The sequence below is a fragment of the Orcinus orca genome, chromosome 2 (genome assembly GCF_937001465.1).
Source record: "Orcinus orca chromosome 2, mOrcOrc1.1, whole genome shotgun sequence".
NCBI classification, from domain to species: Eukaryota; Metazoa; Chordata; class Mammalia; order Artiodactyla; family Delphinidae; genus Orcinus; species Orcinus orca.
The window spans coordinates 94,370,810-94,391,724 of record NC_064560.1 but is presented as its reverse complement, the minus strand read 5'-3'; the positions used below and the strand labels follow the sequence as shown (position 1 = coordinate 94,391,724).

The 20,915-nt window shown below is 41.4% G+C and overlaps 1 protein-coding gene across 10 annotated transcripts in view; it reads left to right on the top strand.

Annotated features, from left to right (window-relative positions):
- ZNF609 (zinc finger protein 609) overlaps positions 1–20,915 on the top strand; it is a 237,744-nt gene that overhangs the window by 22,991 nt on the left and 193,838 nt on the right. For 7 of the 10 annotated variants that reach the window (XM_033437130.2, XM_033437128.2, XM_033437132.2 and 4 more), the window contains one exon: positions 8,953–9,826. The exons of 2 other annotated variants lie outside the window; for them this stretch is intronic. In XM_033437130.2, the coding sequence (XP_033293021.1) occupies positions 9,080–9,826 (747 nt within the window). In that variant the 5' untranslated portion in view covers positions 8,953–9,079. Of the gene's footprint in view, positions 1–1,790; positions 1,894–8,952; positions 9,827–20,915 lie in introns of all 10 variants that reach the window. One more of the 10 variants, XM_049705879.1, reaches the window with a different exon arrangement.

The window sequence follows — 20,915 nt, the reverse complement described above, 5'->3', positions numbered from 1 at the left end:
CATTTTTTAAGAAATGTGGGGACTGGATTGTTTTCTTACTTTTCCCCTAGACTCTTGGTAAATCTGTATCCTTTATCTGTATCTTAGAAGAAAGAGGAATCCACACTCTGTTCTAGTAAGTTCGAAGACTGTTAGGTAATTGAGACAGCTTATAGCTAGTGACAAATCAAGCTCAAGTAAGAATGGAGATGAGAAATGGCAGCCTTGGCAGTGTTATGATTCTGCCCATTGAGGAAAGCAGTGTTCATTCACTCATTTATTGACCAGAATATTTATTGAGGGAGCACTGTGACATAAACACTGTTATTAGGATACAATGGTGAGCAAAAGAGGTACAGCCCCTTGCCCTCAGGATGCGTGCAGTCCAGTGGAGGAAACATGTTAATCAAATCATCACACGCACTGGGAGGTAGGATGTGAGCAGGGAATGTCTAAGGTAAATGCTAAAAGGCAGTAAGGTGGGAATGGGGTGCAGAGGACAGAGTGTGGCCATGAGATGAGGCTGGAGAAGTCAATCTGGCTTAGATATCCTAAGGGATGTGTGTGTGAATTCCACCATTTTTTATGGTTAGTCTAACAGTGTAGATAGTACCTTTTTTTCTTTTGGCCGCCCCACGCAGCATGTGGGATCTTTGTTCCCCGACCAGGGAACAAACCTGTGCACAGTGGAGGCACGGAGCCTTAACCACTGGACTGCCAGGGAAGCCCCTAGATACTATCTTTTGATAGAGAAGTTTTCTTTGTGTGCTTTTTAGAGTTACTATAGGATAGTAGTTAAGTAAGAGACTTAGGAAGGGAGGTGAGGTCTAGAATATAAAAATGAAGGTAATTCCTCATGTTTCCTGAAAAGTGCTTAGGTTTGTTTTGTTTTGTTTTGTTTTAAAATATTTATTTATGTATTTATTTTATTTGGTTGTACTGGGTCTTAGTTGCACCACATGGACTCCTTAGTTTCGGCAGGCAGGCTCCTTAGCTCCAGGGCTCCTTAGTTGTGGCACATGGGCTCCTTAGTTGTGGCATGCGAACTCTTAGTTGCGGCATGCATGTGGGATCTAGTTCCCTGACAAGGGATCGAACCTGGGCCCCCGGCATTGGGAGCACAGAGTCTTATCCACTGTGCCCCCAGGGAAGTCCCTGCTTAGGTTTTTTCCTTTCCCCCATTCCTATGAACTTGACCCATATTATTCCCTGTTTTAGAGGTGAGAAAAGCTCTGCCACAACAGTTCTGTGTGGAGGGCCAATTTCTTAGATCTCCTGATTCCTAAGCTAACTCCACTATTCACTTTTTTCTTGAGAATTTGACATCACCTCTTTCTCTTTAGTACAGAATGTTTACCTCTGGGGAAAAGAACTAAATTATAAAGGGCTACATAGCCCTTCAGTTTTTAGGGGAGGGGGGATGGTAGAGCTTTATTGTTTACTTTAGATGATCTTTGCCTTCTGCTTATACATAGGCCTTGGTAAGGGTTTTCTCTGTGAACCAGTTCCACCAATGAATCCCTATAAGGTTGGGACTGAATTATTTACATGTTTAGTATGCTGTTTAGCCTATTGTGAGATGTATGCTGGCCCAGAGCAGTATTGACAAACACCAAGGCTCTAAACCTGAGCCCTGTTGAATAATTATGTCTAGTGGAAGTGTCATTTGCTTATGTGAAATGAAACAGGTCAAGCCTCATAATCTTACTCTGAGAATAGCAGCCTGTGAGGACCATAAAACTATTCATGAGGTGCAGGTTATAAACACTGAGGGACTGGAAGATGCTACACTTTTGCTCTTCTGTCCTTAGGTGACACATGGTCAGATGAGCCCTGTTGAATTGGATCCATCTTCTCAAATTGGCACTCTTAGTCTGTCTTTATCTGATCCCCATTGGAGATATAAGCTGAGAGGTATGGTACTTGAGGAGATGACACAGTTCCTTTGTTGCAGTAATTAATGTAATAAATTAAGGAAGAGACCCAAAGGAAAGTTGATTGTTTCTTGTTAGAGCCCCAGTTGGAAATTCAGTTGATTAGTGAGCTCTAATGTGGCAGCTGGAGAGGGAGATGCCTGTTCTTCCAGCTGGGTAAGCTCAGAGTCACCACGGATGGTTTACATGTACTAGCCTCACCTGAGGTTGGCTGAGTATGTGATTTCAGGGTAGCATCTGGAATTCAGGGAAGATGGTATAGTTTGGTTTTCTCTCAACTTTGTTTTATCCCACTGCTTTATTGACAATTCCCTGGGGCATCAAACCCTGTGAACCTCACACAATTTAGTTTTGAAGGCCTGTCAGGGGGGGTCAACAACCTACTGGACTGGAACAGTTGGCAAAAGAGATAGTCCAGATGTTAAAACCATGAGCTTTGAGATTGGTACCTTGGCCCTGAGGGGTTTTTGAAGCAAGATGGAGTCTTTTTGTCAGTCACTATAGTGTAGGATTTTATGAGCCACATCTGAAGGTAGGGGTAGCCTAAATGGAAAACCAGAGTAAGTGAAAACCACTGAGTAATTGAAAGAAGAAAGGATTGCCATTTTCTTTCGTAGAACTCAAATGGATATCAGTACTACCTGTAATTTAATTTGTAAAATTTTTTTTAATATTTATTTTTCCTTTATTTTTAAAATACTTTAGGTCTTTATACAGTATATAACCATGAAGCAGGCCTCTTTAACTTGAGACCCTAGAACAGTGTGAGAATATTTGGGTCATTTTATACTTTTGAGTTGTCATATTTTTCAGATTTGGATCCTCATAATATGCTTAGAACCATGATGGATTCTCCCTCCATTTTATAATAAGAAAATTAATATTTAATGAAGCAACTTGGCTAACGTCCTGGCTAGGGTCATTGGAAATCTGAGTCCAGAAATCACATCTCTGTGTTTTTTTTTTTTTTTTTTAGAAATCACATCTCTTGATTCTCAGCTCAGTTATCTGTCTTCTACACCATGCTGCCTTCCTAAAATTGAGTGTAGCATATTTTTCTTTGTCCATATAGCTTTCGGTGAGGACTAGCTAGCCAGACGGATCACCCGCACACCCAAATGTGTGTGACCTGTGTGGTCGCAAGCAGAGTGTACTCACTCAAACACAACTGTCACTTGCTCAGACCAAAGCCTGTAAGAAGATTGATCCAAAAACTGTAACAAGAGGGGAGGACAGATAAATTTACACTGGGAGAGCATTGGACAGTTTGCTACTTAGACCAGATTAGCTATAAGTAATTGGCAGTTAAAGAGATCCTTTCTCTTTGATGCCCTGTAGGATGGATACAGAGCTCTATCTGGGCAGAAGGAGAAGTATTCTTCTTCATATTGTGTTTGGACATAAGTAGGGTCAGTTGTTGCTTATGTCCTCTGGGCAGGGGCAGAGACCTCGCGTGAAGACGCTTTTTCTCATTCTTAGTCTGGAAGAGAGACCTTGCTCATTACTGAGGTAGGGAAGTGGTGTAATCTATGGCATATGCCCTAGTAAAAAGCAATTAATGACCTGAAATGTATGATTACAAACCAACCTGTGGGCTGGGAGTCTGAGAGATGGAGTTGGGTTCCAGAGAGGAAACTGGAATTTGAACTTTCATTGTTATAGATACAGGGTATGAGGAGTGATTGTCATGGCCTATCTTGGTCCCTTAGCTATATCCACGCAGAGAAGAGTTCTTAGTGATCAGGTGCAGAACAAAGCAGAAATGGCACTGGCAAGTAATTCCAGAGTTTGGTGAATCATGGTCCTAAATAGCGAAGTGTAGTACAATTAGAAGAAGAGAGAAGAAAATATATCCAGAAGCTCCTGCAAGTTGAAAGTACTTTGTGGTCTCTGTAAGGTATTGGTTCTCCTGATTCTGCACTTTCTCTGCCATGGAAGCAAGAGGTCAGTGCTTTTCATTTCCAGCTACCATGTTAGTTACCCTACCTCCTGGGGTTAAACATCTCTGCCGTGACCTGTCAGAGAGTTTGATTATTAGCTGTATAAAGCCAGGGATGTGGTAGGGAGCAGATGGAAAGTGGTCTGGCTGCTGTAGCCAGGCTGATTAAAGAATCCTAGGCAATTTTTCAGTATATCTTTGGAAAGGTACCACCAAAGTTACTATGAAACCTGCTGGGTTTGGTAAACTGAATTTCTGAGAAGTCACCTTGTTGAAAAGTGGTACTTACTTAACTCACTCAGAAATTAGAGGACAGTGGCTCTCTATAGAACATCAGGACCACTAAATATCAGTCCTCAGGATATGTTTTCTTTGTTTGCATCCTGGTCATTCAGAAATTCTGGGTAGTTTTCTAGTAGGGAAAGCACTTTAAAAAAAAATTATTTATTTATTTTTGGCTGCATTGGGTCTTCATTGCTGCACGCGGGCCTTCTCCAGTTGCAGCGAGCAGGGGCTACTTTTCGTTGCGGTGTGCAGGCTTCTCATTGCGGTGGCTTCTCCTGTTGTGGAGCATGGGCTCTAGGTGCGCGGCCTCAGTAGTTGCGGCTCACGGGCTGTAGAGCACAGGCTCAGTAATTGTGGCGCATGGGCTTAGTTGCTCCATGGCATGTGGGATCTTCCCGGAACCAGGGCTTGAACGTTGGCAGGCGGATCCTTAACCACTGCACCACCAGGGAAGCCCAGGGAATGCACTTTTTGATAGGTACATTAACAGAATTTCAGATTTGAAAAAGGCCCTGGGCATGTCCAGACTACTCCCTGTCCCACATAGAAGAATTCTGTAATTTGCTTGACAGGTGATTATGGTTTTTCTGGTCACTACTTTCAGTGATAAAGATATGGCTTCATTAAGCATTGTGGGTCATTGTTGGGAATTCCAGGGTATTACATTTTTTCCTGAGTTAAACATCTGTCTTTCTGTAACTTCTACTTACTGGTTCATTTTATATCCTCAGCATCACAGAATAAGTTTCTCTCTTCCACATTGCAACCATCATATATTTGAAGCTAACCAGCCTGTCTCCCTTCAGCTAACTCCTTTCCAGATTAAAGAATACCAGTTTCTAAGACCTTTCCTCTTACGAAATGGCTTTTTGGTGTTTTACTATACTCTAGGATATCCCTCCACTTAATGAATATCTCACTTAAGATGTGGAACTTGAAAATGAGCACAGAGCATCAGATGTTCTTTTCATCTCCAGCTCCCTTTTAAGAAGAAGCACAATTTTAAAAACATGTTAACAGCAATATTTCTTTTTTTTTTTTACATCTTTATTGGAGTATAATTGCTTTACAATGGTGTGTTAGTTTCTGCTTTATAACAATATTTCTTGCTTACTAGAAAAAACAAAACAATTCGCCATGACATATGGAATTGGGACAAAAGGAATTTGAGGAAGTGTCTTTCCTTACTGATGTTAAGGCTGAACGTTCTAGGTTCAGCATTATTACAAGCATTGATTTTGCCTCCTATCTTTTCCAGGATTATCTGCATTGAGTTTACTCTTAAGATTACAAAAATCATTTGGTATTTCTGTTTACAAGAATTATTCAACTTTATGCTACACTGAACTTATTTTAATGCTTCAGATAGTTTTTAACAAGGTGGATATATATATGTTCTTACATAACTGAAAATCTGTTGTTTTTACACGTGACAAACAACTTGACTCAGTGAAAGACTCTTGAAAAATAACCTTTTCTCTTCAAAATTCTTTGTAGATTTTTCATTCTCTTTTAACATTTAATATTGCAGAGCAGTCTGAGGTTGGCCTAAGTTTTGTCCTTTGTAATTCAAATATTTTGTTAGGATGTCTGCAAGTTTGGCTTTTTTTAAATTGATTTTGCTGAAAAGGTAGTGAACTTTTTCAAGATCTTTTTCAGCTCAAGATGTTATTCATATATTATGCCTTGATGGGTTGCTTTTTTCCCGTTTGTTCTAGTCTCTTCAGTTTTGCTTTGAGTATTATTAAATACTTTCTCTGTCTTTCAATTTCCCTCATTGTTTTCTTTTTGCTGTCCTTTGCCTTTGCCTTCTGGAACAGTATCTCAGGTTTTCTTGTAATTTACAGATTCATTTTCCACAGTTTTAGTTCTGTGCTTTTTTGATTTCTGTATGAATTTTAATTGCATTTTTCATTTCCTTGCATCTTCCTTTTTTAAAAAATAAAATCAGATTCTTTTGTCTAAGTTCATATTTTTCCATTTCAGCCTAGTATCTTCTTAATGCTATGTCTTCTTTACTGTCATATTTTGTTTATCCTGCTCCATACGACAGGTCAGCCAGTGCAGAACTGTCAGGAGCTCTCAGTGAGCACAAACACTTTTATGTACTTTATATTCTTGCCTTTATATACCTTTCCAGAGTCTCTCTTCCATTAGCATCCTATTTTCTAGAGGAAGGGTTTTTGTTTATTTGTTTTTTGGAGGAAGGTCTTTTGAAAGTTTTATTGAATAAACAAACATGGGATTGCCCTAATGGTTACATTACATACTGATGATAGTGCAGCTCAAGAGGAAAGTGGGTAAGTGTTAGATGAATGTGGGTTATGCTCTAAGCCTCACCACAATTGCAGAGATTGCAGAGGTGACAAATGATGATGTTGGGAAGAACTATGCTTTAATAATCCTTTGTAGTGCAGATTCAGTTGGCATTCCCATTTCTAGAAATGCCTTTGTCCCTCATAATAGAATTATTTTCAGTATCATGTTCCACTGCCTTATACACTCTCACTTGCTGCTGTATTCCCAGCACCTAGTTTAGTGCCTGGTACTTAGTAGGCAATTAATACACGTTTTTTTGAATGAATTAGTGTATAGTATAGAGAATTCCAAACATTTTACTAAAAATTTCTTCAGAATTCTAGATCATTATCAGAGGTATCATTTCTTTAATTTTTTCAGAGATTATGTTGCCTTTACCTTGTGGGTGGCATTTTTTCATAGTTCTTTTTTTTTTAAATTTATGTATTTATGGCTGCATTGGGTCTTTGTTGCTGCGTGCGGGCTTTCTCTAGTTGTGGTGAGCAGGGGCTACTCCTCATTGCAGTGCGTGGGCTTCTCATTGCGGTGGCTTCTCTTGTTGCCAAGCACGGGCTCTAGGTGCACAGTCTTCAGTAGCTGTTGCACACGGGCTCAGTAGTTGTGGCTCGCAGGTTCTAGAGCACAGGCTTAGTAGTTGTGACGTATGGGCTTAGTTGCTCCGCGGCATGTGGGATCTTCCCGGACCAGTGCTCGAACCCATGTCCCCTGCGTTGACAGGTGGATTCTTAACCTCTGTGCCACCGGGGGTGCCCCATAGTTCTTATGTCATGTTTTCCCCCACACACAGTTTTTGCTCATCGTTTTATGAAGTAAGATCTATGTGGACTCAACGTCAGCAATGGTTGGTTGTTAGCACTAAGCTCTCTACTTGGGTAAAGGATGTATTTTCTTCTCAGATCTATGGCTAAATGGCAGGTTAATGTGCTGCCATTATTAATGCACTGAATTTCTCTCTTACATCCCAGTTGCTATCAAGCATTCACTTGGTATAAGCTCTGCTCTCCTAGGTGACATCTTCTCTTGAACTGCACCCTGGTTCTTTGACACTGCCTTGAGAGAGCAGGTGGAAAAGTACAATGTGTCTTATCTCTGTTAAGAGATATCTATGGCATTTACCTGTTAGATATTTACTTTGTAGGATTCATTGTGCCACCTCTGTTTTACCCTTTCTGCTCTGTCATCTTATGAGAGTTATTTTCTATATGCATATAGAAAGATGGTAAACGGGAGTGAGCAAGAACAGAAATCTTTGGTTTCATCATAAAGTAATAGCTGGGGGCTTCCCTGGTGGCACAGTGGTTGAGAGTCCGCCTGCCGATGCAGGGGATGCGGGTTCGTGCCCCGGTCCGGGAAGATCCCACATGCCGCGGAGCGGCTGGGCCCGTGAGCCATGGCCGCTGAGCCTGCGCATCCGGAGCCTGTGCTCCACAAAGGGAGAGGCCGCAACAGTGAGAGGCCCGCGTACAGCAAAAAATAAAAACAAAATAAAGTAATAGCTGGATGGTGTATGTTGGCTGCCAGGTTTTCTAGATGGTACACTCCCAAAGAGAGGTATAAATTGCCTTTTTTACCACCCACCCCATGCCACCCCCTTTTTTAGCTGTCTCTGTTCCATGTGGTGAGGCCCTGGTATTTATCAGTATAGTGCTATCAGTCTTATAGTATTAGAATGTAGAGACTTCTCCCACATTCTAACATGAGGTTTTTTAGTACTGTTCAGTTATTGATAGGGTAATATTTTTTCTGTGTGTGTGTGTGTGTGTGTCTCTTCCTGGGTATTTTAGTGGGTAGTGAGAAAGACTACATTGAATTCTGCTATTTAGACATAATTTGAAACCTGGAGTTTAATAAGGCTGGCTTAACTGAACTGAAGCTGATTGGTTAAGTCCTCTCTGAGGATTGTCTCCTCTAATTGCAGGTTTTGCCCCTATCTTGATATTGTATTTTTCCCCAGTTCTGTTTGCTTTTCTCTTTTACTTACCCACAATTAGACACCACCACCCCCAGCAGTAGAATGACAAGGAATCTATATTATTTTTAGCAGGGATAGGCCCTGTTAGTAGAGGGATTTAGCCTTTGCTAGACTATGTTCTGAATCTCTGATAGTTCAAGAAGAAGCAAGGAGAAAAGAGGTATGAGTAAAGTTGTGCTAGAGGATGTGCCAGGGCCTGTATTGATTGAGGGAGTATTGCTGCCTGGCAGTGGTAGTAGAAATAAGTCTCTTGGGAATGGGAAACTAACTCTGGAGGATTCCTAGTTAAGACCGCCGAATTTCCGGGCAATTGCAAATACTGTACTCTCCCCTGTGGAGATGGAGTGGGAATTAGCTTTTCCCTTGGTCCAATGTGACTTGGTTAGAAATACAACTGAACCTGTTTGTCTTGTCTATTGTGGTGTGATAGCCACCTAGGAAGGGTCTGTTTTTTGTGGGAGTTTATTTCAGCCTCTTTACCTGTATTGTTTCCTTTAACAGCTCTTTAAATTTTCTTTTTCCAGCAATGATGTTGTCCACTGGGCATATACTGACCAATGTGGCAGGTCTGAGAACATAGCTGAAGCTGAAAATAGGAAAGCTGGGGGCAAGGAAGAGCCTTGAATCTTGAGGTGGGACGTTGACTCTAAGATGTCCTTGAGCAGTGGAGCCTCCGGAGGGAAAGGAGTGGATGCAAACCCGGTTGAGACATACGACAGTGGGGATGAATGGGACATTGGAGTAGGGAATCTCATCATTGACCTGGACGCCGATCTGGAAAAGGACCAGCAGAAACTGGAAATGTCAGGCTCAAAGGAGGTGGGGATACCAGCTCCCAATGCTGTGGCTACACTACCAGACAACATCAAGTTTGTGACCCCAGTGCCAGGTCCTCAAGGGAAGGAAGGCAAATCAAAATCTAAAAGGAATAAGAGTGGCAAAGACACTAGCAAACCCACTCCAGGGACGTCCCTGTTCACTCCAAGTGAGGGGGCAGCTAGCAAGAAAGAGGTGCAGGGACGCTCAGGAGATGGTGCCAATGCAGGAAGCCTGGTTGCTGCTATTGCTCCCAAGGGCTCAGAGAAGGCGGCTAAGGCATCCCGCAGTGTAGCCGGCTCCAAAAAGGAGAAGGAGAACAGCTCATCTAAGAGCAAGAAGGAGAGAAGCGAAGGAGTGGGGACTTGTTCAGAAAAGGATCCTGGGGTCCTCCAGCCAGTTCCCTTGGGAGGACGTGGTGGTCAGTATGATGGAAGCACAGGGGTGGATCCAGGAGCTGTGGAGCCACTTGGGAGTATAGCTATTGAGCCTGGGGCAGCGCTCAACCCTTTGGGAGCTAAACCGGAGCCAGAGGAAGGGGAGAATGAGTGTCGCCCGCTAAAGAAAGTCAAGTCTGAAAAGGTAAGAGGTGGCCAGATCTGGCTGCCCACTGCCAGTCAGAACTGCCCTGGACTAACCGCCAAATGCTATGTGCACTCTGTGGGAGCCTCATTAGTTTGTGGGTAATGACCAATTACAAGGTCAGAGCAGCTGGTAATGATAACGTGGTTTTGTTCCAAATTAGGGGATTCCCTACAGATTCATTAACAGCAGGCCTGGACATTTTGGAGAAGAGTGTCTGTTGTTGGGGGTAGCTGCCTGGTAGAATGAATTTTCCGTAAGTCAAGAACCTCCAGCCTTGTCCTTGTCCCACCTCAGATACTTGTTACTAGAGGCTGGCATCAACCTTTATATGGTTCCCAGCTTGATTGACATTTCATCCTTAGAGTCATTGGTAAACTTAACAAGTTGATAAGCTTAATAGGCTTTCAATTGAATGCTGTTTTTAATGGGATAAATGGTGCTGCTGGGTCTCTGGAAGAGAAAAGGGTTAAGTAACTTTCATTACATGATATCTACCAAGTGTTCTGTTGGTGACTGCCAAAGAGCAAAAGGTCACAGTTTGGGGCAGGTAAACAGTGGAGCAGGAGGTACTGAGGTACTTAATCAGGTCTTATGGATTAGCGTAGTGGCTCTGAAAGTTTGGCCTTGAAAGAGATTCTTTGGCCACTAAAGTATAGTTCTTGGCTGGGTATCTCCCTCAACTATTGGGAATCAAGGTTTCCTGGTGGTTTAATAGCTGCCAAATGGTGTAATGATACCTTGCCTTCTGCTTGACTTGGAAGGACAGGTGCCTGCAGCCCCACAAGGGGTTCTCCTCCTTTGGGAAGATGATATTAGTTCATGTCTCAGTAAATGGAGTTTGCAGGCCTAGACCAGAGTGGGTGTGAATCTAGGGTCAGCTCAGGCTGCCTTAAACTTCTGCAGCTTACAATTTCCTGCAAAGCGGCTGGCCTGGTAATGTGCTGTTCACTGGCTCTTGATTTTCCGCTCTGTGTTCTGCTCACCCTATGCTTTCAACTGATCCCAGCAGATGCAGTATAAATTGATTTCTCTGTAATTGCATCAGCTGCAGCAGGGAATACCTCTTTCCATATGTAAGTGTTAATAGAGGCAGGATGTGTATGTTTGGGTGGTGGTGTCCTCTCAGTGCTAGGTTACGCTTTCTTTGCTGTAGGTGTTTTGGTCCTTGCCTCTGGCACATCTGTGACTCTCAGCAACATCTGGGCTTCCCTGGTAACAGGGCTGTGAATTTTCTTCCACTATAACACAATGGTTTATTCCCTTTTACCAGTGGCAGCTGCCAGAGAGTCTGCCTATGTTTAGGTGGCAGATGCTACAGTCCACCTCAGCAGAGTCAAGTTCCAGCTGGTTACTGGCATGGTGCATCCTGTGCTGGCTGTGATTTACCATTTTCTCTGGGGTGCAGATGGATAATACTGTTTTAAAGAGGCTTAGGAGTACCAGGAGTTCTTGCTTCTATTCCAGGCCCATTAGACTATTCCCTACATCTGGCTCCAGTAAACTCTTGCCGTATATCCGTGTTCATAATCTTTGTTCTTCCTGTGCTGAAAAGTGGCCACTTCTGAGGGTGGCCTTCAGTTTCCTTTCTGTTTAGAACTCTTGACTCATGTTGCAATCTTCTAAGCCCAGTAGTGGTCTGTGGATGAAAGGATTAATGATGCTTATCTTCATATTGGATTTAAGTCTAAATGTCCTTGAGAGTCTCCAACAGAGAAGCAATGGAACCCTTTTTCTTACAGGTTCAGGGACTGGTTGGGTGGCTGCCCTTCAGATTATAATTGGGCTGAAAGATGCAGTATATTCAGCTAAGAATACACCTTGGTGCCAGGGAGGTTTGCTTCTTAATAATATAGCTGTGTTATATGCCTTGTCACCCCAAAAGACTGAGATTGGGGCAGTGGAATGGGAGAGAAAAGGGAAAGAGACTGTGCTTCTGTTTTTGGAGGAAAGGTAAAATTGCTGAGAAGTACTCTTAGAAGAGGAAATTTGCTGTGCAGTTTGATGTCACTCTAATCAAGAACCTGCTTTCTCATTTCTTTTCCCTGTTCCCTCAACCCTCTTGAACAGTCTGGTTCTGTGGGGTGCCATTCTAAAGCATTTGGCCATTGAAATAAATAATTATGTAAATAAATATTTGGAAGTTGCTAGGAGATGAAAACACTGTGCAGAGAGACAGCGTTTCTGGAATGGGAGGAGGGAAAGATGCAAAAGGGAACGCAGGCTAGGAATCTCGGAGTGGAGCAGCTTTTGAGAAACAAGGATCCCAGGGTGCTGGGCATAAGAGGTGTTTGAGTCGGTGTTTGATGATTAATACTATAACTCATAAGCTAAGTCTTTAAAAACTTCCTTAAGATTTTTGTCTCTGAGATATGGGCTTGCCTATGGCTTAACTGGTTTGGAATGTTTCTTCCATGTGGGGGACAACCAACAGAACCAAAACAACAAAACAGATGTTTTGATATAATCTAGGAATTACATACTCTGAGCTGGAAGCTGTCATGAAGAGGGAAAACTCATAAAATTTGGAAAGTGTCTTAGCTGGAGTCTCCTTACCCATACCCACTCCTGTAACCCCTTGGAAACGAGAGAGAAGACAAGTGGAGTTTGTGGTGTAGGACAGAATTGTCACATGTCTCCAACTAGCTAATGAAGGAGATTTGAATATTCTAATTCTCTACCTCAGGACCTCCTCTCTCATCAAGGTGGGTATCTCAGTCTATGGCTGAGCGAATTTCAGTCAGCCAAGAATGTGGATTTCCCTTCATGGGATCCCACTTTTGCTCCACCACACCTCTCTCTGGCAGGCTTCACTGTGCTGTTTCCCAGAGTTCTAGGAGAGACCTAGAGAGTCTTAGCAACTACTGCTGCCCTGAATTGTCATTGAACACTCTTGCCTCATACTTCTGCCAGCTGAAGAGATGGGGGAGGGAATGTTGAGGAATAAACAAGACAGAGCCTTCCAGCTCCTGTCTGTTCCTTGTCTTTGGTTCGATTGATAGGTTGTTGAGTTAGGGATGGAAGGGGAGGTAGGATGAGGGAGAGTGCCTGTCTGAATGTCCCCAGCTTAGTGCTCACATTACCACTCTGACAGGCAAGAAAAAAGAATTTACAAACCACAGAAGGCAGTGATCTATCTGTGTTGACTCTGAGTTGGGGCTTAAACCAGGAGTTTAAGGTGAGACTCCTTTTTTTTCCAGATCGTATAAAGTAAAGCTCTAGTGGCTAAAGGATCTAGAAGTTTGCAGCCAGAAACTCTCCTTGTCTCTTCAGCTGCTGCTTTTGATCTTGGAAGGTAGAAACACTGCACTGTGCTTTCCCCATGTTTGTGTCTCAGCTTCTGCTGCTCTCAGAATGCTGCATACACATATTTACCACTTCCCCCATTAGTTTAGGAGACAAAACTAAAGTGTGCTCTTTGCTCTTTTCCCTTCCGATCATGTTTGCTATCATATCCTGTGTTCTAAGAGCATCTTCCTTTGCCCTTGATTTTGTTTTCTTGCCCTAGTTTATGCCTTCCATCTCATTTCTCTCGTGTTGCAATCCCTCATTGCTCAACCAAGGTCAGGTCTCTTTTATTCCTTCTGATCCAGGGCTTTCTCTCTTAACACCTTCCTCCTTCACAAGCTGTTCTTTCTCAGCTAGTGATGAAATAGCAGTTAGCCTTGCTTCCTGAAGCCAAATGCCCTCAAGCATTTTCCTTCGTGGAAAAAATTAAAAGAAGTTGATATTTATGTGGGACAGAGATGCATTCTCTAACTACAACGAAGTCTGAGCTTAATTTATTTTTTCTTCAGCAGCTCTGTTTTCCATCCGGGTGTTGTAATTCAAGGAGGGCCCTGAGAAAGATTATCTTGTCCAATCTCCTCACTTTATAGAAGAGGGAACTGAGACCAGGGAGGTCATGTGACTTACCTAGACTCTCACAGGTAGTCAGTGGCAAAGCCAGGTTTTTGTTTACCAAGTTCTTCTGGCATATTGTTACTCTGGGATTCTTAACAAATCCTTCATTGTTATGAAGGATTCTATTTTCCCACTTAAAGACTACCTCAGAAACATTGGATGTAAATGCCTAGGTGCTCTTAAGACTGCTTTCATTTGTTTTCTATACCGATTTTAATATTGTAGGCACTCAGTAAACAAAGGATCTTTGAGTTTCACTTTCTTTGGTAAGGTGATGATGTTTACAAAGAACAACCATTTATAGCTGGTGCTGAACCTCCCCTGTTATACATACAGACAGAAAGTTACTTTTTAAACTGCTACTTTGAGTTTGACTTCTTGAGAGAGTGTGTGTGTTCTGGAGTATTGCATTCAGTCAAATTTTCATTGTAATCATTGAGGCATTGCCAGTTCCCACTTTATTTGGCAATTGCAGATATGAAAAAAAAAACAAACCCTGCCCTTGTGCTTCTTGGATATATCACTAACAGGCAGACCGTAAATGTATTGTGGATATTAACTGTTTTGTAAGGAGATGATACTGTTAGATACCATTGTCATCTTTCATTCATTCTGTATATTAACTGAGTGCATTTTACATTCCGGGTATTGTGCTTAGTACTGGGTGTACACTGGTGAACAGAACAGAGATGGTTGCTGCTCTTTGCTTACAGTTTACCATCTAGAGCAGAGTTCCTGAAATTGTGGTCCATAAAACCACGTGCATCATATCATCTGAATGTCAGAAATGCAGAGTCTTAGACCTTACCCCAGATTTGCTAAATAAGTTTTAGGGGTAGGGGCCCAGAAATCTGTACTTCCAGAAGACTCTCCAGATAATTGCTATATACTTTAATGTTTGTGAACTTTCTTTAACCATCATTAACGGTGGACACTTCATAAGTTGGGCATTGGGAGCCACTTCCAACCTAAAACACCAGTCTTGTAAACTTAAACTGCACATGAGCTCTTATGCATAACTTAGTGATTAAGAGTATAAAGTCTGGAGCCAAACTACCGGGGTTTGTATCCCAGCTTTGACACTTATTAACTGAGTGATATTGAACAAATTACTTAACTGAGCTACCTCAGTTTTCTCATCTGCAAAATGAAGAAACAATAGTTCCTTAATAGGATTTTTGTGAAATTCAATTAGTTAATTCATATAAAACACTTAGAACGGTGTTTGGCACATACGGAGCATTTAGTAAATATTACAAAAGAAGAATAACATGATTTGAGTTGAAATATGTCTCAGTTTGCTGTAGGCAATAATGGGTTGAAATATAACAACATACCACCTATACCGGAAGCCCAGTATGAATAGATAAGCATGTTGGCTAAGACGTGCAGCACTGTTCTCAGGAGAAGTTCCAAACCTGGATTGGGAAGCTTGAATGCTGGTAATGTGTTCTAAAGGCCCTGATATTTATAGTGGGGTTTGATGAGGTAGAAACCAGAAATTGGCTTCAAAGGATATTGAAGTGGCCTGTTGAATTTCAGATTTCATATGAATTGAGTTTCCTTTTTGGCCATATCCCTGGTATGGGGTTGAGTATGTTGGATAGATATTACTGTGGGTTTGCCAGCAGGTGCAATTTCATGTATGCTGGAAGAGCACTAAATGTTTCTGTTTCTGCACAAGAGTACATGGAAAATCTAAGTCCTAGTCCTTAATCTTCCTCCCCCAGCGTGAACTTGTATTTTTGCCATTTGTGTATAAGAGCTTTTACCAACAGAGCTCATCCAGGGAGGCAGCAGGGCTTGGGCTTTCAGGCTGGAGATGGCAGTAACATGCACAGCTGAGATCTTGCCACTGCTGGCTGTCTGAGCCCTCCTCTCTGTGGTTTTCACTCTTCAGGCCATGCTTGAGTAACCCGCCTCCAGAGCTGCTGACAGGGCTGTGTTCAGAGGCCTTGGAAATTACACTGTTCATTTCCTTATCATCCCCTGACCTGCAGTGCAGAGCCTTCTGGTGCAGGAACAAGGCAGAAAAAAATCCAGACGGCTCCCAGCCAGCATGTGTCAAGGGCTACAAAGAAGGAAATTGGACTTGCTCACTTAAAAACGTTGGGGTTAGGCTTTGATTTTTGGTTCCTGCCGAGAGTTATTTGTGTGTGTGCGAATGTTCTATCTCAGTGTATATGTATAGAAATGAGTCTGTGCGTGGCAAAGCTGTAGAGGAGGAGCATCTGAAAGTAGAGAGCAGAGAGGAGATTGCTTTTCTCTTCATTTAATTTCCCAGTTGTGCCATTGGGGTGGGCCTGGAAGGATTACCATCAGGAAAGTGCTAGGCCATATTAATATTTTAAAGTATATTTCTCTAGGTACAGTTTAGTCACGGTTGAGACCACCCACCCGAGTAAGAAGCTTCCCAGGCTGGCTGAGGAGACATTTTTAACAAATCCTATTCTCTGAAGTTGTTCATCCTAGGTGACATTGGCATAGTCAATATTTAAGCTTCCTAAGAAAGTATAGAGTTTGGGTCAGTCTTCAGTAAGAGGAATAGCTCTTTTGAGATGGAGAATAGTATGACAAAGGAAAGATAGGGATTCATAGCATTTTGTGATTTTTTACTTATGGAGCAAGATTCTCTTGTTTTCAGAGCCTGTCCTTGTGTTTTTAGTGTTATGAAACAAGCTACTTCTTTCTTCCTTTGGGCATTTCTCTTGCCTTAGGAGACCCAAAGGAAACACTTTTCAGACTGAAGAAGTAATATGTGCCTGGTAAGGTTCTTGAGCAGAGTTTACAATCATTCTGACCTTAATTTTCCTTTTTCTGGATTTCCACTGCTTTAATGTCATTTGTGACATTGGAGCCCTTGTGAAGTGGGGAAAAAAGAAGTCTTTTAGCTTTCAGAACCTGGAGATGTTTTTAAATCCTAAGTGTCTCTGTTGTTGGAAGTGCTCCGTAGAGAAGTGTTTTTACATGAGAAAGGTGACAGCTAAGGTGAGAGAGAATTACTTCCTTTTACCTTCTTATAAAGCTGTTATCCCTATACCAGCAACATCAGCATAGCATCTGGGAACTTGTTAGAAATTCAAGTATCAGGCCCCATCCCAGGCCCCCAAGTCAGAAACTCTAGGCTTAAGGCCCAGCAATTTATGTTTTACCGTTAACTCTCCCATTGATCATGATACACACTAAAGTTTGAGATCCACTGTTGTAGAGCACATTGTCCTCTTAATAGTGAAGATCAAATTCACCAAAAACTTGAAGGGGTAAAAAGTAACTCTGGACAGTAGGTATGATTTTTTTTTTTTTTTATTTCCTGAGTGATGTTCAGATATATCTTTTCTCTTTATGGGCAAACTGACAGGAACCTAAAATTGGAAGCAATCCTAAGGGTTTGGGACTTTGAAAGCAAAAGGGATATTTAACTTTTTTTTGTGTGTGTGGTACGTGGGCCTCTCACTGTTGCGGCCTCTCCCGTTGCGGAGCACAGGCTCCGGACACGCAGGCTCAGCGGCCATGGCTCACGGGCCTAGCCGCTCCGCGGCATGTGGGATCTTCCCGGACCGGGGCACGTGTCCCCTGCATCGGCAGGCGGACTCTCAACCACTGCGCCACCAGGGAAGCCCCTGAATTATTTTTCTAAGCATTGAAATGGCTATAACATGATTGTTTTAGTAAATGTGCTGCCGAAGCGAGCACAACATGATTGTTTTAGTTCGGAAAGTTTTTTTTTCCTTCTGTTAATCTTTGAAGAGTGCAGACTTTAGCCTTTTGAAAGGATTAGAACTACAGGTAGTCTAAACGGTCAAGAGAAGAATAAGGATTGAGATGCTTCTTTTTGTGAATTTGTCACTAGCTGCAGGAAATAAAAAGGCAGTTCTTAGATTTTTAGGAGGTGGTCAGTTTTCAACTTGAAATATTGTCCACTGGGAGAGTACAATTCGACTGTGTGCCTGTGAAAAATACACTAATTGAGTATTTTCAAATTTGAGACCACTGGGTTCCAGCCTTAGTGGCAAATACTAGCTTGGTTTAAATGAGCCAAACCTTTACATTAAATCCGTTCTTGGCCTTTTTTTTTTTGATTGAGGTATAATTGACATAACATTATATTAGTTTTGGGTGCACAATGTAATGATATAATATTTGTATATGTTGCTAAATGATCATTTCAGTAAGTCCAGTTAACATCCTCATTGTTACAAAAAAAATTTTTTTTGCTTGTGATGAGAATTTTCAAGATTTACTTTCCTAGCTACTTTCAAATATGCAATACAGTATTATTAAGTATAGTCACTATGCTTTATGTGATATCCCCATGGCTTACTCATTTTGTAACTGGAAATGTACCTTTTGACCTCCTTCACCCATTTCGCCCACCCCCCACCCCCTACCTCAGGCAGCCACCAATCTGTTCTCTATGTCCATGTCCTCAGGATTTTGTTTACTTGTTTTTAGATTCCACAGATAAGTGGAATCATACGGTATTTATCTTTTTCTGTCTGAATTATTTCACTTAGCATAATGCCCATTCATGCAGTCACAAATGGCAAGATTTCATTCTTTTTATGGTCAAATAATATTGCATTGTGTATATGTGTATATATATATATACACATGCACACCCCACGTTTTCTTTACCCATTTATCCATTGAAGGACATTGAGGTTCTTTCCATGTCTTGGCTATTGTAAATAATACTGCAGTGAACTTGGGGGTGCATATGTGGTTTTTTTTTAATATGTCTTTTCAAATCAGTATTTTTGTTTTCTTCAGATAAATACCCAGGAATGGAATTGCTAGATCATATGGTAGTTCTATTTTAAATTTTTTGAGGAACCTCCAAACTGTTTTCTATAGTGGCTGCACAATTTACATTCCCACCAACAGTGCACAAGGGCTCCCTTTTCTCCACAACCTTGCCAACACATGTTATTTCTTGTCTTTTTAATAGCCGTTTTAACAGGTGTGAGGTACTATCTCATTGTGGTTTTGATTGGCATTTCTCTGATGATTAGTGATATTGAGCATCTTTTTGTGTACCTGTTGGCCATCTCTTTGTATTCCCTTGGCCTCTGTTTTTGTTTAATAATGGGTTCTCTTTACTGTAAAAAATTTTTTGTAAACTGGTACTCCAGCCCACTCAGCTCAGACTTGACATTTCCTATTTGATATGTTTCTTTAGAAGTTAAATACTTAACTCTGCACTGACTGGTACAGAGAGTATTGTAGAAAGGAGGTGTACATATTCATCATATACCAACCAAAGTAGCATGAGGTTAGAGAAATTCTGGATGAAGAGTCTCTTGGCGCTGAGGCTTCTCAAGTGGAGGTGCATGTCAGAATCCCTTCTGGAGCTTCTACAAAGTAAAAGTGCCCTACTGAAGTAAAATCTACAGGGTTGGGGACCCCAAGCATGTACATATTTTTTTTAAAACTTCAGCAGGTACTTTTCGTGTGCCTCTTGGTTAAAAACCACTGTTGTTGCGGAAAGGACTTTGATTTCACTATACAGCCTCTGGAAATCCCTGTTACTCACTCAGCTAGGGAACATTTAAAGTTCTTGCTTTTTGCCATTTGCAGATGGAGCTGTGCACTGCACGTTAGATATCATGTGATCCTCAGGTGTTTTACAGCATGGTCAAGATCTTCCGCCAGCTTTCCTTTTTCATTGCTCATTGTGTTGGGGTCATTTAGGTATAGACATAATGAATCTGACTTCTCATTATCCCCTTAATTAGGAGAACTAATTAATAAATTTTTGATAGTTATAGCCTTTAAGGTAGAGCATCCAGGGCTTCTCTGGTGGCGCAGTGGTTGAGAGTCCACCTGCCGATGCAGGGGACACGGGTTCGTGCCCCTGTCCGGGAAGATCCCACATGCCGCGGAGCGGCTGGGCCCGTGAGCCATGGCCGCTGAGCCTGCGTGTCCGGAGCCTGCGCTCCGCAACGGGAGAGGCCACAACATTGATAGGCCTGCGTATCACAAAAACAAAACAAACAAACAAACAAAAAAAAGTAGAGCATCCATATCAGTGTTACTGATTCATTTTAAAATTATTGTTTCAGATTTTTTAAAGCAAATTTGAACAAAATTCCTATGACTAGATACGTTTTGCCATATATAGGCAACTTGTCATTTTTTTCTATTTAAATTGGAGGGGAGCAGAAGACAGGTTTAGATAATCTAGATTTATTGCTAATCCAAAAGCAGCTTCTTTTCTCTTTGATTTGTTAATGTATTTCTGTGCTTATGTTGGACAATAGGTGGTCTTAATTTTCCAGAAATCCATGACACTCCAATATAAAATAATGCAGCTATCCAATAAAGACCTGTTCCTGAGCCTTCTTCTGGACATATTCAAATTAAACATGCTGTTTTAAGAAGAGACAGCATCACTTCACAAAAGTAGTAGAGGTTCACTGTCTTTCTTTGCTTTCTTTTTGTAAACACATACTATTTCTTTGAAGTCAGGAAGAAAATTAAATGTTTTTGAGTATAAAGTATTTCCCTACTGGGATTTTAAGTCTCATTATAGTTAGAATGCTAATTGTTATCAGAGATGAACACATACTTGAATATGCTGCAAACTTATTGTTAAAATCATTATGGAATGTCATGTTTGGGGCAAAATTATAATCACATAACCTAAAATTTTCATATAATAATTTTTTTTTTTAATTCGGCTGCACTGCACGGCATGTGGGATCTTAGTTCCCTGACCAGGGATCGAACCTGAGCCCCCTGCAGTGGAAGCACGGAGTCTTAACCACTGGACCGCCAGTGAAGTCCCCATATAATAAAATTTAAAACATGGTTTTTAGTACTGATAATTGTATTATCTATGCTGTCAAAATTTACAGTAATCTATACTTACATGGATCTTTTTAGGTTTTTGAGTATGCATATACCATTGCAAAGGAGGAGAAAAAATTGGCAAATGTGGGGAAGAAGTCATCATACAAAGTGACTACACATTTATATACACCATATTAGACTAGATCTTAATTCTATCAGTATGCAGATTCCTAAACATCTGGTAGAGTGTCTGTTTTAGATAAAATATGCCATAAAGCATTTTTCATTTTGCTTATACATATGTTGGAGATTGCCATACTGGCTTCATAAATTCAACATGAACAATTTTTTCTTTAGCATTGAAACAAACCATTATTTCTTCAGTTGCGGTCTC